At 36.1% G+C, this 15,598-nt stretch overlaps 2 protein-coding genes across 2 annotated transcripts; one reads left to right on the top strand and one right to left on the bottom strand.

Annotated features, from left to right (window-relative positions):
• Positions 1-5,160: 5,160 nt before the first annotated feature.
• On the top strand, positions 5,161-9,397 carry EMB2745 (Tetratricopeptide repeat (TPR)-like superfamily protein). The gene has a single exon (XM_079051881.1). It carries the CDS (start codon positions 5,237-5,239, stop codon positions 7,556-7,558), a length of 2,322 nt encoding a protein of 773 aa, XP_078908007.1. The 5' UTR covers positions 5,161-5,236; the 3' UTR covers positions 7,559-9,397.
• Positions 7,703-9,113, bottom strand: LOC145115570 (PIF / Ping-Pong family of plant transposase). The gene has a single exon (XM_079051882.1). The coding sequence runs from the start codon at positions 9,111-9,113 to the stop codon at positions 7,794-7,796; it is 1,320 nt and encodes a 439-aa protein (XP_078908008.1). The 3' UTR covers positions 7,703-7,793.
• Positions 9,398-15,598: the final 6,201 nt, after the last annotated feature.

Genomic DNA, 15,598 nt, shown 5'->3' with positions numbered 1-15,598 from the left:
AAAAACTGAATCATAACCATTTAACCTGAAACTGCCAAATTGTTTAACCGAAACCGATTAAGGAGATGTTCATGCAACTTCTTTTTTTTGTTTAAACTTTAAACCAAATAACACCCACCCTATTATTTGAAAATTTCATGGCATTTAGTATCTAATTTTAGTATAACCACCGCCCACCATCACCATCATCACCGCCACCACCGCCTCCACTTTCTCCATTACCACCACTTTCTCCATCGCCATCACCACCCGCCACCGCCACCTCCACCACCCATTACACTTCCACAACCACCCACGACTACTTGCAACAACACTATTATATATATATATATATATATATATATATATATATATATATATATATATATAGGGCTGAGTTATTTTGTTTCTTACATTTATTGTATGCTAGAATGCACCAATAGAAATTTAGTAAATTAAATAATTATTTAATTAAATAAATATAGATATTAAATGATTTTCCATAATTATATGAATATTAAATGATATCCATAATTATAATTCTCTTTTTATGGAAACTAATTAAATCTGTCATTAATGTCAGCAATAACATTATTTCAGAATGAATTCACATGTAGGTTGTTATATATGAGTTCGTATTTTGTTTCAGGACTCACTCACTTAAAATACAATAAAGTTGCATGGAATATGAAGAACGAAAGTATATTCTACTAGAATACACTCTCATTCTTCTATATATGAATTCATTCTGAAAGAATATTATTGTTGACATTAATGACGAATTTAATTAGTTTCCATAAAAATGAGTTATAAGTATGGATAGCATTTAATATACATATAATTAATACTAAATTCGTATTGGTTCATTGTAGCACACAATAGATGTGAGAAACATTTGAACATACCTCTCTCTCTCTCTCGCTCTATATATATATATATATATATATATATATATATATATATATATATATATATATATTACCATATTATTATACAAACCTTACTATTTCTAAATATAGATTTAAGACGTTCAAACCTTTAAGCTATAAGTACAAATAACCATCAATAAAATAATATTAATTTTTAAACTTAATTTTGTTTAATTAAATTGTACAAAATATAATACAATATGTATAAGTATAGAATGCAATCATAAAAGATCTTATTTCATTTTCACCGCGCTCTTTATCTTTCCATTTTACTCTTGCTTATCTTTACCTGGTCCTCCGCCTTTATCTCTGGAAATGAACCACAAATTCGAAATCTCCCTCATCCCTTCCGGCTTCATCTCTGATAAATTCAAGATATACGTTTTCTTCATCATCTTCTCTATTCAATCTAGGGTTTTTACGAGGTAAAAAACCATCAACACCACCACTCAGTGCCACTTCTATTCCCATTCTCTGCCCCCATCCGGTGATACACAAGCCTCAGTCGATTTAAGCCGATACTCAAGCCTCAGTCCATTCAGACGTTAAAGATGGTGCAGGGGACATTGGTAGAGTATTGACATTTAAATAACCAGGTATATTTCTTATTTAGGTTATGTTTCTTGATTCTCTTCTTTAACTGGGTTAATGTATTTTTGTTTTCTTGCTATTTGGTTTTGGTTATGATTGTTGATTTATGGTTTTACTTTTTTTGCTTTTGATTGTTGATTTTCGTTTTTGTGTAATAACCACTTTTATTTGCTCATATTTTCAACTTCCTCATGTTTTTACTGATTGGAGCTTGCAAAGGAACTGATGGCGATGAACCAAGGTAAAAGGTCTAGCATTTTGCTTCCCTTCATCCTATCTTAGCCAGGTAAAAGTGTCACTGGCTGCTTCCCCTCATGTTTATGTTCTTGGACTGCGATTCAGTAAGATAAATTAAATGTTTCTCTGTTGTTGTGCATCTTAAATCTATAGATAATGTTTCTAATGTGCTTTTTGAGGAATATTATACTTTATTGTTGATCTACTGTTATTGGGAGAAAACTCGTGTTGAAACGGAGATCCTATCAAAGTTTGAGTTCATCGCCATTTAAGTTCAAGCCTTATTGATTAGAAACTATAGAACGATGTATTTCCCCAAGAAAGAAGAACACACAGTCTTTTTATATATACGCTTGTGCCTACAGGAAGAAGTATTGAAATATTCTATTCTGTTTAATATTGTGAATTCACTTTTTTTCCAGGTTGTCGACCCAATCAGTGATTCCTATCGGATGACCCTAAATCACAACAGATATTTCAACATATGAACAACTACAACAATGTTAGTATATTTAAATTTCATTGTGCTAATTTCTTTGTAATATTCTATGTAACTTTGTATATTGACAGCTACATAAAAGAAATTAGTAGACCTATACTTTGAAGGATGATATAAAAGAGGTCCATTAACCTTTGAAATTTTGTATTTGTATAGGTCAAGCAATTGTTGAAGGTTAGTAGCAGCAACATGTCCAATAGTAATCCAATTTTAATTACAGTAGGGATGGTATTTGGAAAGTTGTTCATTAAAGGGTAAATGACGAAATTATGCAAATACACATGTATTTTTTCATTCATTACACATATTCAGTGATTAAACTCTTAACCCTTTCAATTACGAATTTTCCCTAATAAAGAAAACCGATATAAAAGAGAATGATCCCTTAAGAGTTATTATAGCTAAAACAGAAGCACATGAGTCTTTTCCTGATCGATTGTACATAATTTTTACTTTTCATTTACAATTCCTTGCATGCATATGCTTGAGTCAAGTCAATTAGCATGTCAATTATGTACATTTTAAACCTTTGACATGGAGCCTTTATGTTCTGTCCCAACTACCTGATGGTGAGTTAGCATGCCAATGATTTACCTTTTTATAATTTTGATTGTGCTTTTTTGTATGTATGTTTCTGTGTTGATTTGGTGTTGGTGCTTGCAACCATTGAGCATCAATGAGTTCTTGAAACCAGCTTCATGTGAAAGATACTAGGTGGTCGAGGGCAAGGACATGGAAGCCCTTACGGTTAAAAACTAAGACCCATAATGAATAGGCAATCTTGATTCTTTTTTTCCATTTCAAATTCAGACTTAGTTTGAAGTGGCAATGTTTATTAGAGGCATGGATGACAGAATTGGCACCTGGCCTTGATTTATCAGGATGCATTGTAGTGTCAACATTTTTTGAACTAATATTCGCTGCTAGATCTTACATGTGAATGTGATATTGGACTACTGTAGATTCGTCATTGGATGAAAATTTGAACCAGTAATATTTATAAGTGGAATGTACTTAAATTATTTATAGGTTATAACAGTATGCAACCCATAAAAGCAAGGTACTTAAATTTTTTATACATATATGACGATGTACTTGCAATTTCTTATTTATAATACCAACATCATTTTGCTAAAACCCCACAAAAATACACGTACACTAGGAAGAGTAAAACAATGAAATGTAGGTATTTGGTGTATCAAGTGGGTAAGAGGGGCATTTTGGGTACTTCTTATTTTTAATTATGTTACTTCCTATTTTCACAAGAATCTTCCTATTGTAATGTGACCCTGAAATACACACGTACACAATTCTTCAAAGAATCCATTATTTCAAAGAAAATGGGGGGAAAATACTATTTTGTGTGGGGTTTGATAAACTTGGTTTTGAGATTACATATAAATGAAATAAAAGTATAAGGACTTATAAAAATGGAACAAAAATGAAAAACGAGTAGTTAATGTTTTTAAAAATAAGGTTCGGGTCATTTATGTGAAAATAACAAATTTAAGAAATGATTATTATTTGATATCATAATCCATATAAAATTTATTCATTATAAAATTGGATAACCAAGATTGTACATATTATAGTTTTATTTATAGTCAATGTTTTAGAAAATGTTTTGAACTGGCCGGTTGAACTATCAGACCGGTAACCGAGCCCGAGACCGGTTCAACAATGATCGGTTTTATGTTAATTTTTAGACCGAACCGTCCCTCTACAAAAACCCGGGTTGAATTAGTGTGATAGAATTGGTAAAAACCCTTTTGAACATGTTTATTAGACTTAGATATGTGAATTTCACTTAGTCTGTTAAAAAACAACTCATTTTTAAAACAAAACAACTCATTTTTAAAGCAAATTGAATAGATTGATCGATCATGGAAGGACGACAAACACCACTTCCAAATATAGACCGATGGTCGAACAGGTTGAACTAGGAACTGGTCATACTGGTTCAACTAAAAACCAATTTTATAAAACATTAGTTATAGCGTATTTGACACATTTGACATTTTTAATTTTGGTCTATGTTCTGCGGTAGACATATAAATGTTTGGAGATAGTATATAACTAAATTCAAACAATTATATAAATTGGTCAAAGTTACCAAGATTCAAAAACTAATTCATGCTGTATAGATATAGTATCCTTATATCTCAATTTATCTCTTTATGATTTTATTGTTTTATATTTATTGTGTATTAATTATCTATAAATGGATTTTTTTTTGTTTTTTTGCAAGATTTCTGTTTTTGCGAAATGATAATCATTTCACTAAAAATATCAAATTTTATGATAAGTTCAAAATGTTGATGACAAAAAAATGAACATAAATCAAATAGACATATTTTGACAAGAGAATATTAAAAAAAATATTACATTTTCAATGTTTATCAAAAAAATAACAACACAAATCGTAAACCTTAAATCGTATACCCGTAATTGTAAATCGGGTTTGTTCTTTACACATTTTAGCAAGGCTAAGAAAAAGTTTCTTTCTATTATTTTATAAGTGGCCAAATTCACTTAGGGGCAATTTGAGTATTTAGTTAATAATTCAAATAGACATATGTAAATTTGTTTGATTTTAGATTGGACTTTTGGATTCCTATCAATCGTAATATATATTTGTCTTGTGTTCTTTGAAATATAACATGTTTTCGAATGAAAATAATTAGAAGAAAAAATCTATTTGTCGTCGTCGTTTTGCGCGGGTAACGGCTAGTATATATATATATATATATATATATATATATATATATATATATATATATATATATATATATATATATCGTTTTATATTATATTATTATTTTAATTTCATTTTTTTTTTCAACGAAACAAATATGACATTGAATTTCAATTTTATTTCCTACCAAAGTAACAAAATATGAATTTGGATTCGTGATAGATTATAATTCCTTGATTCCACATGTTCTGAAATATTCGGCGAAGATTGACTTAAATTTTGTGAAGAGTGAAGATAGTCTTACGAATGTTCACAACCAACCATGTTCGTTTTCAGCTGTCCGCTGAAATGAACCTCCTTAAACCCTACCAGAAAACTCTTCAGTTCTCCACCCTCACCTCCTTTGCGCCACCACCGACGGCGCCTGATGTTCATCTTGTCGGAAAAGCCATCACCATCCTCAAACGCCACCATTTAATCAACCTAGATCCCCTGTCGACCCAATTTACCCCTCAATCAGCTTCTTATTTACTCCTCCAAGCTCAATCTGACAAAACCCTAATCCTATCATTCATCAATTGGGCTCGCCGGCGTCCCTTCTTTGATCTTCAATGTAGCTGCCTCTCTCTTCACATACTCACCAGATTCAAGCTCTATAAAACAGCTCAAATCATCGCCGAAGACGTAGCCATTAACACCCGTGCTGATGAAAACGGAGATTTAGTTTTCACACGCCTTAAAGATACATACTCCGACTGTAATTCAAGCTCTGCCGTCATCGATTTGTTGGTAAAATCTTATTCTAATTTGAAGTTGGTCAAAAGAGGTTTAAACACAATCCATTTAGCCATATCTCATGGTTATATGCCAGGTGTATTGTCGTATAACGCTGTTCTTGATGCGATTATTAGGTCTAGCGAGCCCATTAAAGTAGCCGAGGAAATGTATTTACATATGATAAGAACTGGAGTTTCACCAAATGTGTTCACTTATAATATACTGATTCGTGGCTTTTGTGGGGTTAGGGATTTGGAAAAGGGTCTAGGGTTCTTTGCTGAAATGCAGAAAAATGGCTGCTTGCCTAATGTTGTCACTTACAACACACTAATCGATGCTTATTGTAAATCAAGGAGACTTGATGATGCATTCAAGCTGTTCAAGACAATGCCTAATAAAGATTTAGAGCCGAATTTGATTTCTTATAATGTCATACTTAACGGATTAGCTCGAGAAGGGAGGATGAATGAAACAGATGAAGTTCTTGAAGAGATGAAACACAAAAGAATCATCCCTGATGAAGTCACTTATAATACTCTTGTGAATGGGTATTGTAAAGAAGGTAACTTCCACCAAGCACTTGTTTTGCATGATGAAATGACACGAAATGGATTATCTCCTAATGTAATTACTTACACTTCGTTGATTAATAGCATGTGTAAAGCTAGAAATCTACACAGGGCTATGGAATTATTAGAACAGATGCGAGTAAGAAAACTCTTTCCAAATGCTAGAACATATACAACATTGATTGATGGCTTCTCCCAACAAGGGTTCATGGATGAAGCTTATAAGCTATTAGATGAAATGAAAAAGAAGGGTTTTTCTCCATCGATTGTGACTTACAACACTTTGATCAATGGTCACACTGTAAATGGGAAGATGGAAGATGCTTTAGGAGTTGTTGATGATATGAGTAAAACCGGATTAACCCCAGATGTTGTAAGTTATAGCACAATTATAACTGGTTTTTGTAGAAATCAAGAGCTAGATAGAGCTTATGAAACAATAAGCCAAATGGTCGCGAAAGGTGTTTTACCCGACACTATCACATATTCGTCGCTAATTAAAGGTCTTTGTGATCAAAGAAAACTAACAGAAGCTTGTGATGTTTTTCAACAAATGTTAAGAAACGGTTTGCCACCTGATGAATGTACATACACAGCTTTGATAAATGCTTATTGTGTAGAAGGAGATACTGTAAACGCCCTCCATTTGCATGATGAAATGCTTAAAAAAGGTTTGCTCCCTGATGTTGTCACTTACAGTGTGTTGATTAATGGTCTTTCCAAGAAAGCAAGAACCCTTGAAGCAAAACAGATTCTTTTCAAGTTGTATTATGACAATGGTGTTCCAGATGATGTAACTTACGAGACATTGATAGAGAACTGTGGTAACATGGAGGCGAAGAGTGTGGTGGCTCTAATAAAAGGGTTCTGTATGAAGGGGTTAATGAATGAAGCAGATAAGGTGTTTGATAAAATGCTTCAGAGAAAGGAAGAGCCTGGTGAGGCTGTTTATAATGTTATGATACATGGGCATTGTAAAGGTGGGAACTTGAGGAAATCTTTTGATCTTTATAAGAAAATGGTGAGTCATGGATTTGTTCCTCATACTGCTACGATTATTGCTTTGATTAAAGAACTTATAAGAGGCGAAATGATGGTGGAATCGAGTGAAGTTATAGAAAATGTGTTGAGAAGTTGTAGGATTAGTGATGGTGAAGTTGCAAAAGCTCTTGTTGAGATAAACCATAAACAAGGAAATATGGATGCTGTGTTTAAGATTCTTTCTGAAATGGCTAAAGATGGACTTCTTCCAAATAGTGGCAAAACTGCCTATGCTCAATGACATTTTGTAACAAGTTCAAACATTTTCATGGTTTATCATCTTTTATATAGATTGTTATGAATAACATGACTAATAATCATCTGAGATTAATTTCCCCAAACTTGAGTTAGTTTACATACATAACTGGTTGCAATTACACACTACTTATTACGAAAAGGATTAAAAATATTTTCTAGAACAAAGTTACAACAAGAGGAAAGACAAGAAAAAAAAAACTACAACCTTACAATTAATTTCATCTTGAAGAAAGTCTCTGGTAAAGATCATCAGCTAACACCTGCCTCAAGCTTTCTCCAAAATTGTAGTAATAATTCTCACTCTCCAAAACCCTAGCAACACCACCACTCTCCTCCGGCTCCTTCCACACTTCTGGTTCAGGTTCCCTTGCAATCTGACACAAATTATGCAACACACAACAAGCAACAATCGTCTGAGGTGCATGATTCAATCCCACATTCATATCTTGAAGAATCCTCCATCTTCCCTTCAACAATCCGATAGCTTCCTCCACCACTTTTCTTCCTTTCATCAACCCCTCATCGAAAGTGTTCTGAGCTGGATTCCCAGTTCGGTTCCATGAAAATGGAGTTAGCAGGAATGATAACAAGGGGTAGCACCAATCTCCGACGATGTAAGGCCTAACAGGATGCCCTTTCACGTTCACAACTTTCTCCCATACAATGTCGCCTGAAATCAACCTGTTGTAGAGCAAACTATCGCGAAAATGGGTAGCATCGTCAAATGCGCCTGGAGCTTTCACGCAAACATCCCAGAAGATTTTCTTGTGATCTGCGACTACTTGGAGTTGAATTGATCGGAATCCGTGTGAGTTGGTGTAGATGCTAGGGTTAGGGAGGTTGGAGGGAAGGCTGTGGAGGCGGATGTGTGTGTTGTCAATGGCGCCACATATGTTGGGGAGGGATGTGATTTCGGCGAACGAGGCTGTGGTTTCCTGGAGACGGCGGCGACCGGCGGGGATTTTGATGAACTCAGGGTAAAGTTTAGTGGATAAGAGGCGGGTGACCATGTTAGTGATTTTGGAAACGAGGTAGGGTTCAAGGGAGTAACGTTTAGCTACGGTTTTAGCGGAGAGGCCGAGAGAGAGACGGGAGAGAACCATGGCGACGGCGTAGTCGGAGGGGAGGGAGAGGTTTGACTGAGCGATGTAGGGTTTGAGTTTGTCGACGACGGTGGTGAAGACGGGGTACGATAGGCCGTACATGGAGCGCCATTGGGCGTCACGTAATGGAGCTTCCATTGCCCAGATGCGTTCGGTGGAGAGGGCGCGGAAGGCGGCGACGGAGTATTGGGAAGTGGTTGAGGGAGATGGAGGTGGGGATGGGGAGGAGCGGGGTTTGCGGGTAGTGGAGATGTATGAGAGGACAGAGGCGATGGTGAAGAATAGAAGAGGGGCGGCGGAGGTGGACGTGAGGAGGGAGGAAGGGGTGGCTGAGGTAGCGGAGGTGGAGGAGTCGGAGAGGATGGAGGTGGTAGGGTCGAGTTGATTTTGAAGGTGGAGTAGGTTGGACAGCATAATCAAGAATGATTGATCCATCTTCTTCCCAAAATTTACACTCTTTCAAATCGAATTGATGGATTCTAAATTCCCCTATGTGAAACCCTAATCAGGTTCATGGAGGAACACGACTATGGAGTCGCAGAGATCGCCGTTGAAGATTGATGGCGACGGCGTTAGGGGAGGTTTCGGGGGTGAACGGCCTTTTGTATAAATGCGGCAAGGTGTACCTTTAAACCCTCTAGATTCATGGATTTCACTTTATGACCCACAGAAATCATCATTTGTGCTTTTACAATGAAAAAGCTAGGCTCAATTTATTTTGGTTTTGGCTTGTTACTTGGGGAAAACTCGAAATTTGTTTTTTTTTTAATTGAAATAAATCGAAAAAAAATAAAATCAATTTGCATCCAACATTCAAAATGAGATTCATTTGTAAATTTAGTTAACTTGAAACATTATTATATTTATTTAATTTAATTTTGATATTCCATATGTTTTAATAATTGAAAAATGGGTCTAAACCCCACCTCATCCACCATACCCTATTTCTTTCTCTTTTTTGTCACTTTCCGGCACTAACACTTATTGCGTATATTTAGTTTCTTACCAAGAGTTGTGCCTTTTTAATATATAGAAAAATGAATTAAAAGAGCAACGAAGTTTCAAAAACAAATAAATAAAAATCATTGTTTTTTTAGTACAAAAAATACCATTAAAGTGTATTTTTTGTACACAAAATACCAACATGTGTTCAAATAAAATCTTATGGTAACCGGTTAACTCAGATAAACGGAAAAATGACTTAAAAAAAGGTAACGAAGTTTCCAAAATATTCAAAAAATATCATTGAAGTCTACCCTTTGTATACAAAATATCAATGAAGTATACATTTTAGTATAAAAAATAGCATTGAAGTTACCAAAATGTTCAAAAAAATATCATTATTGTTTTTTCAGAGCACATTTTGTTAATTTCGTTGTTTTCGGATTATGTAGAACACAATCATTGGAGATTATCCATCGTCGTACCCATTTGCACCAGTTGTGTACTCTCTTTCATTCATCCACTCGATAGTTTGTATCTAAATACAATTATAGAAAAACACATAATTAAGAATCCATCAATTAGGATGCAAAGTCGTTCAAGCGCTCCAACACATATGCTTCTCTCTCTACTTTGACTACAAATCGTCATCAAATCAGCAACATCACGTTGAGTGTTCCTGACTATCCATCTCTCACTGGTCCTGGAGAATTAAACGCAACTCCTACTCTCTACATCCACATTTAGGAATTCTCATGATATAATGTCACACTCGTTTCTCCTTTGTATCTCTCTTATGCCACAACACTAATGAACGACTAACCTTATGTATAATATGTGTATCTATATAACGTATATATGTTTTAGGTTTGAGGCGTATAATGCGATCAAGAAGCAAAAATGTTTAACTAATGTTATTACCCACTTACTTCTCATGTTACCATAAGAATGATCGAGTGAGGGAATGAAAGAGATTGCACAATTGTTGTGAAGTGATATGACTGCATGATTTCCAGTGATTGTGTTCTACATAATATGACAACAATGAAGTTAACAAAAAAGTATGACATTTTTTGAACATTTTGAAAACTTCGTTACGCTTTTAAGTCATTTTTTCATTTACCTGAAGTACATGGTTACCACAAGGTTTTATTTGAACGAATGTGTACGTCGTTTGTATTATGTATACAAATAGTATATTTTAATGGTATTTTTTGTACTAAAAAAATAACAATGATATTTTTTAAACATTTTGGAAATCGGGTAACCTGATGGTTACCTACATAGTCGGTTCAATGATATTTTATGTACTACAAAAAGACAATGGTCTTTTTTGTACATTTTTAAAACTTCGTTACTTTTTAAATCATTTTACCTTAATATATTTGTTGCTTCTAAATAAAAATAAAGTTCGAATGCCCCTCCAATTTTGTCTACCTCTCAAACTCCTAGGTGTTGATTGTATTTCTAAATAATTTATTGATTTATATTGGCTTTTTAAAAAAGCCAATAAATCATTTTTTTTTGTTTACAAACTCAAAATCTTTTCAAAATAGTTTTTTCTGTTAGTTTTAAAAATAAATTTTTTAAAAAACATGTAAATTTGTTTTTTTTAAAACTCTCTTTAACTTTTTAATCGTAATAACTTCAAACAAATATTTTAAGCCAAACATTTTTTAGCTTATTGATTTATTGGTTTTTGTCACCATAAAAACTAATCTAAACAATTTTTTAAAAACTCATTTTGCTACGTACCCACCACCATAAGTCAAACACTTTTGTAACATTCATTTTGCCATGGGTTGTTGTGCCCCCACAGAGTAAATTATAGAGTAAATTACACGAATAGTTCCTATGGTTTGGAGTAATTTGCATGTTTGGTCACTAACTTATTTTTTTAATTCGGAAGGTCCTTATAGTTTGTTTTTGTTGCGCGCTTGGTCCATGTCTTATCTAAAAAGACGATTTTGCCCTTGATTTTTTAATTTATTTAAATAAGGTAGGGGTAGGTAAGGTAAGGTAAGGTGAGGTGGAAGTGGGGTTGGGGATGTGTGTATTTAAATAAATTAAAAAATCAAGGGCAAAGTAGTCTTTTTAAGGTAAGACAGGGACCAAGCGCGCAACAAAAACAAACAGTAGGGACCTTCCGAGTTAAAAACATAAGTTAGGGACCAAACGTGCAGATTACCCCAAACCATAGGGACCATTCGTATAATTTACTCTAAATTATATGGGATCAAACTAAAAAAAAATCTAGTTGTGGACGTATGGTGCAAGTTGGAAATTTTTTAGCCTCAATAGAAAAAATGACATTGACCAAATTTGTAGTTTTCTCTTTTATTTGTATGTATTTGAGTAAATTATAATGTTGGTCCTCCTGCTTTCCTCAAAATCACACATTAGTCCAAATTCTAAAATTGTCTTAATGGTGTCCTTAAGTTTAGGGCGTGAGGGTATGCAAGGCGTTCGACGCACAGTGCTCGAGATTTAGTCGTATTATCTATTTAATATTATAATAAATAAAATATTATTTCCAACATTGTAACATCCATAAAAATCAAGCCAAATTGAAACTTTTAAAAACATTTCAAAACAATTAATCATTACAAAACTTGTTTTCAAAATGTATAATATCAGAGTATCCCAGAAACATAAACATAAATATGAGGAGTTGTACGATCTTGCCTTTGTCTTCCCGCGATCAACTGATGTACCTGAAACAATAAACTGAAACTGTAAGCCCGAGGCTTAGTGAGTTCCCCTAAAATACTGATACACTGCACATAACACATATACAAATAACATCATGTACTGGGTCCACAGCTTTACAGACTCGATTACCCCTGGGCTCACAGTGTGAGTCTGGATTGCCTTCCGGGCCCACAGCTCACATCTGGATTGCCACCGACCCACAGTACGAGTCTGGTATGCCTCACCCGGCCCTCAGCTTGTATCTGGAATGCTCCCGAGCCCACAGTACGAGTCTGGCATGCCCCACCCGGCCCTCAGCTCGTATTTGGAATGCTCCCGGGTTTGTTGGTTACCGCACGGAGCAGTATCACCTTAACCCATCCCACATAATATGTCGACATATAACACAACTAATGCGCATACATATAATCACATAATAATACAGGTAGTCATACAGATCTACCTAACTGGCATAACAACTAGCATGCAACACTAACTTATACTCAACATACTACCAACTGCTGGGATATCAGATCCAATGGGCCGACCTTGGTGCCTTAGATCCCTTAGTATAGTGAGGATAACTCACCTCGCAAGTAGTGTTGAAAGTACTGAAAACCTCTAATCGCTGTCTCACAGGGAATCCTGAACTATCACATAATAAATACCAAGTCAATACACAAGATATCAGTCTTGACTAAGGGTCCACACAATCCATCATGTCCTTTCTCTTTATTAAGCCAAGGCCCAATGCCAAATCCATAATCTTGAAAGTCCTCATGCAAAGCCCATTATTGGCCCAATTTACCAAATCGGGCCCAACTCCCTATTTGGGCCTTATTCTAAGATCCATATTCAAAACTGGTCCAAAACTCCCTTATTCAGAAAGCCCATCAAGGCCCAAGTCCAACTAGTCCAAAAGGTGGCCCAATCCCGAAGCCCAATTCAAGAAAAGCCCAACAGAGGATGTACGCGGGGCGTACTCCCCTGGTATGCTGGGCGTAGTGGCGTACTCCTCCTGACGTTGACCACCATCGGGGTGGTTGACTCAGTACGTTGGGCGTACTGGATTTACGCTGGGCGTACGGGGGGTTTTTCCAAAACCCTAATAAGTGCTTAATGGCTTAAGTTGTAACACCGTAAATTTTTCAAATAAAATTTTCATTTAAAAATCGCATAGTTCTCATAACACATTTCATGAAAATCTCATTTATTTAATTTACAAATCACGACTCCATAATTGTTTGATTCAAATCCAGGATCCTCAAAACATAACTCTTTCACTGGTGTGTACAGTCAAGCCGGTTCCTTCCCGCGATCCTGAGAAACCTGAAACACATAACACATAACACGGTAAGCACGAAGCTTAGTGAGTTCCCCAAAATACCATGCACAAATAATTAGCCACTCGAGGCTATAGCTCTGGAGACCCTCCAATCAATGTGTCCTAGTGGGACCCTCCAGTCCCACAGCTCGTTGGACTCTCCGGTCCGGTCTAAGTGAGAACCTTCCAGTATCACTGCTCGTTGGACCCTCCGGTCTGGTCTAAGTGAGGACCCTCCGGTCTCGTACTCTGATGGACCCTCCGGTCCTAACTCTGATGGCTCTGAGTAATATACAACATAAATCACAAAGAAATAATGCAGGATATCACAATACACAATATAAACACATAAGACATCTCAGTCACACAAAATACCACTCATGGTAAGTATAGTGAGAAGACTCGCCTTGCGAACAATCAAGCAAATATCCTCGAACTCGAATCTCAAACTAGCCACCGCCTAACACATAGGGTAAATATCTCTAATTAATACTCGATTCTCGAATCTAGGTAACCACATGTTATCCTTTTCTCTCTGACTCTCGAATTGTGTAAAAGACCATTTTACCCCTTCATGGTCTCCATTACTCATGTTGACCAAACCCTAAAGTCAACATAAGTCAAACTCGAGTCAACAGTCCATGTTTGACCCGACTCGCCGAGTGCACCCTTGTGACTCATCGAGTCCATTCATTTCCTCTGAAGTCTCGTGGAAGTCCAACTCAGCTCGTCGAGTTGACCCCCAACTCGCCGAGCTATCGCATGATTCAGCTCTCCGGGACAAACCCTAACCAACTCGTCGAGTCGGCTCATCGACTCGGCGAGTTCATTCAGACCCATTGCTCATTCATACGATTTAAAACAGATCTATCACTCCCAACACTAGATCTGTTATCACAAGGCTCAATAATCACGTAAAGCTTCGATCTTTACGTTCATGCATGATGTATTTGCTCCAAAATGCCAATAGACTCCCTTTATGAATGATTAAGCCCAAAAACCCTCATATGGGTGAATAAAGCTAGGACATCTAGACTCTAGGGACCTCACAAGGTCCAAATCTGAGGTCTAGACTTCTTGATAACTCATGCTACTCAAGGACCCAAACAAAAGATGGCAAAAAGCCCTAAAACTCCATAGATATGAGATCTATCCAAAATAAGAGGAAATATGAAGACTTTCATACCTTCCTCAAGAGCTCTGGACAGGAAATCACTGGACCCAACAGCCTCTCCTCCAGCTCCTTGCTTGATAACCTCCTCCTCTTCCTCAAATGATGCACAAGAACCTCAAAATGAGCTTCTCTCTCACTCTCTAGCTCAAATAGCAATTAGGGTTTGTTATCAGGAGTGTAGGGTAACTGATGAGGAGGAAATGGGGGCATAAGTTCCCTTATATAGGCCCCAGCCCCGGGAAATTAAGGTTTCTCTGCCCAGCATCTACTCGGCGAGTTAGTTTCCCGACTCGTCGAGTCCACTCATTAACTCCCTGCGAATATCTCGACTTGACTCGGCGAGTTGGACCCTCAACTCGTCGAGTCTCTCCACAAATCTTCAATTTAAAATACACACTACTATACCTGAAAAATCTGGATGTTACATAAGCACTTAAGCCCAAACTTCAGATCCAGTGACCAAATGTGCCTAGGACTCATAAAGTCACGAACTTTAACACTTTGGACGTCCAGAAAGCTCTTAATACTTGGTCTTGATCCATTAAGACCTTCCTACTCCAATCATGGGACATCTTAAGCCATTGGGACCTCATTTTTATCACTCAAAACCTCTTCAAGAGTCTAGAAGGACAATTTATTTCGTCCAAATCACATCATGCATCATCTTGGGACTTTGGGATAAGAAATGGTTCCTTAAAGCCAAAATAGCAAGATCCATAACATACATGCATAAAGTTTGAAGCTTTTTACCTTCTGGAGCTTCTAGGACACCAAACAACTTCAGATCTA

Source organism: Lactuca virosa, chromosome 5, assembly GCF_052849685.1.
Source record: "Lactuca virosa cultivar CGN04683 chromosome 5, Lactuca_virosa_CGN04683_v6, whole genome shotgun sequence".
Taxonomy (NCBI): domain Eukaryota; kingdom Viridiplantae; phylum Streptophyta; class Magnoliopsida; order Asterales; family Asteraceae; genus Lactuca; species Lactuca virosa.
This window is presented reverse-complemented; position numbering and strand designations above follow the sequence as displayed.

Bases quoted from the DNA above. Each gene is read 5' to 3' on its own strand.
- EMB2745 (XM_079051881.1), top strand. From the start codon at position 5,237: ATGTTCACAACCAACCATGTTCGTTTTCAGCTGTCCGCTGAAATGAAC.
- LOC145115570 (XM_079051882.1), bottom strand. From the start codon at position 9,113: ATGGATCAATCATTCTTGATTATGCTGTCCAACCTACTCCACCTTCAA.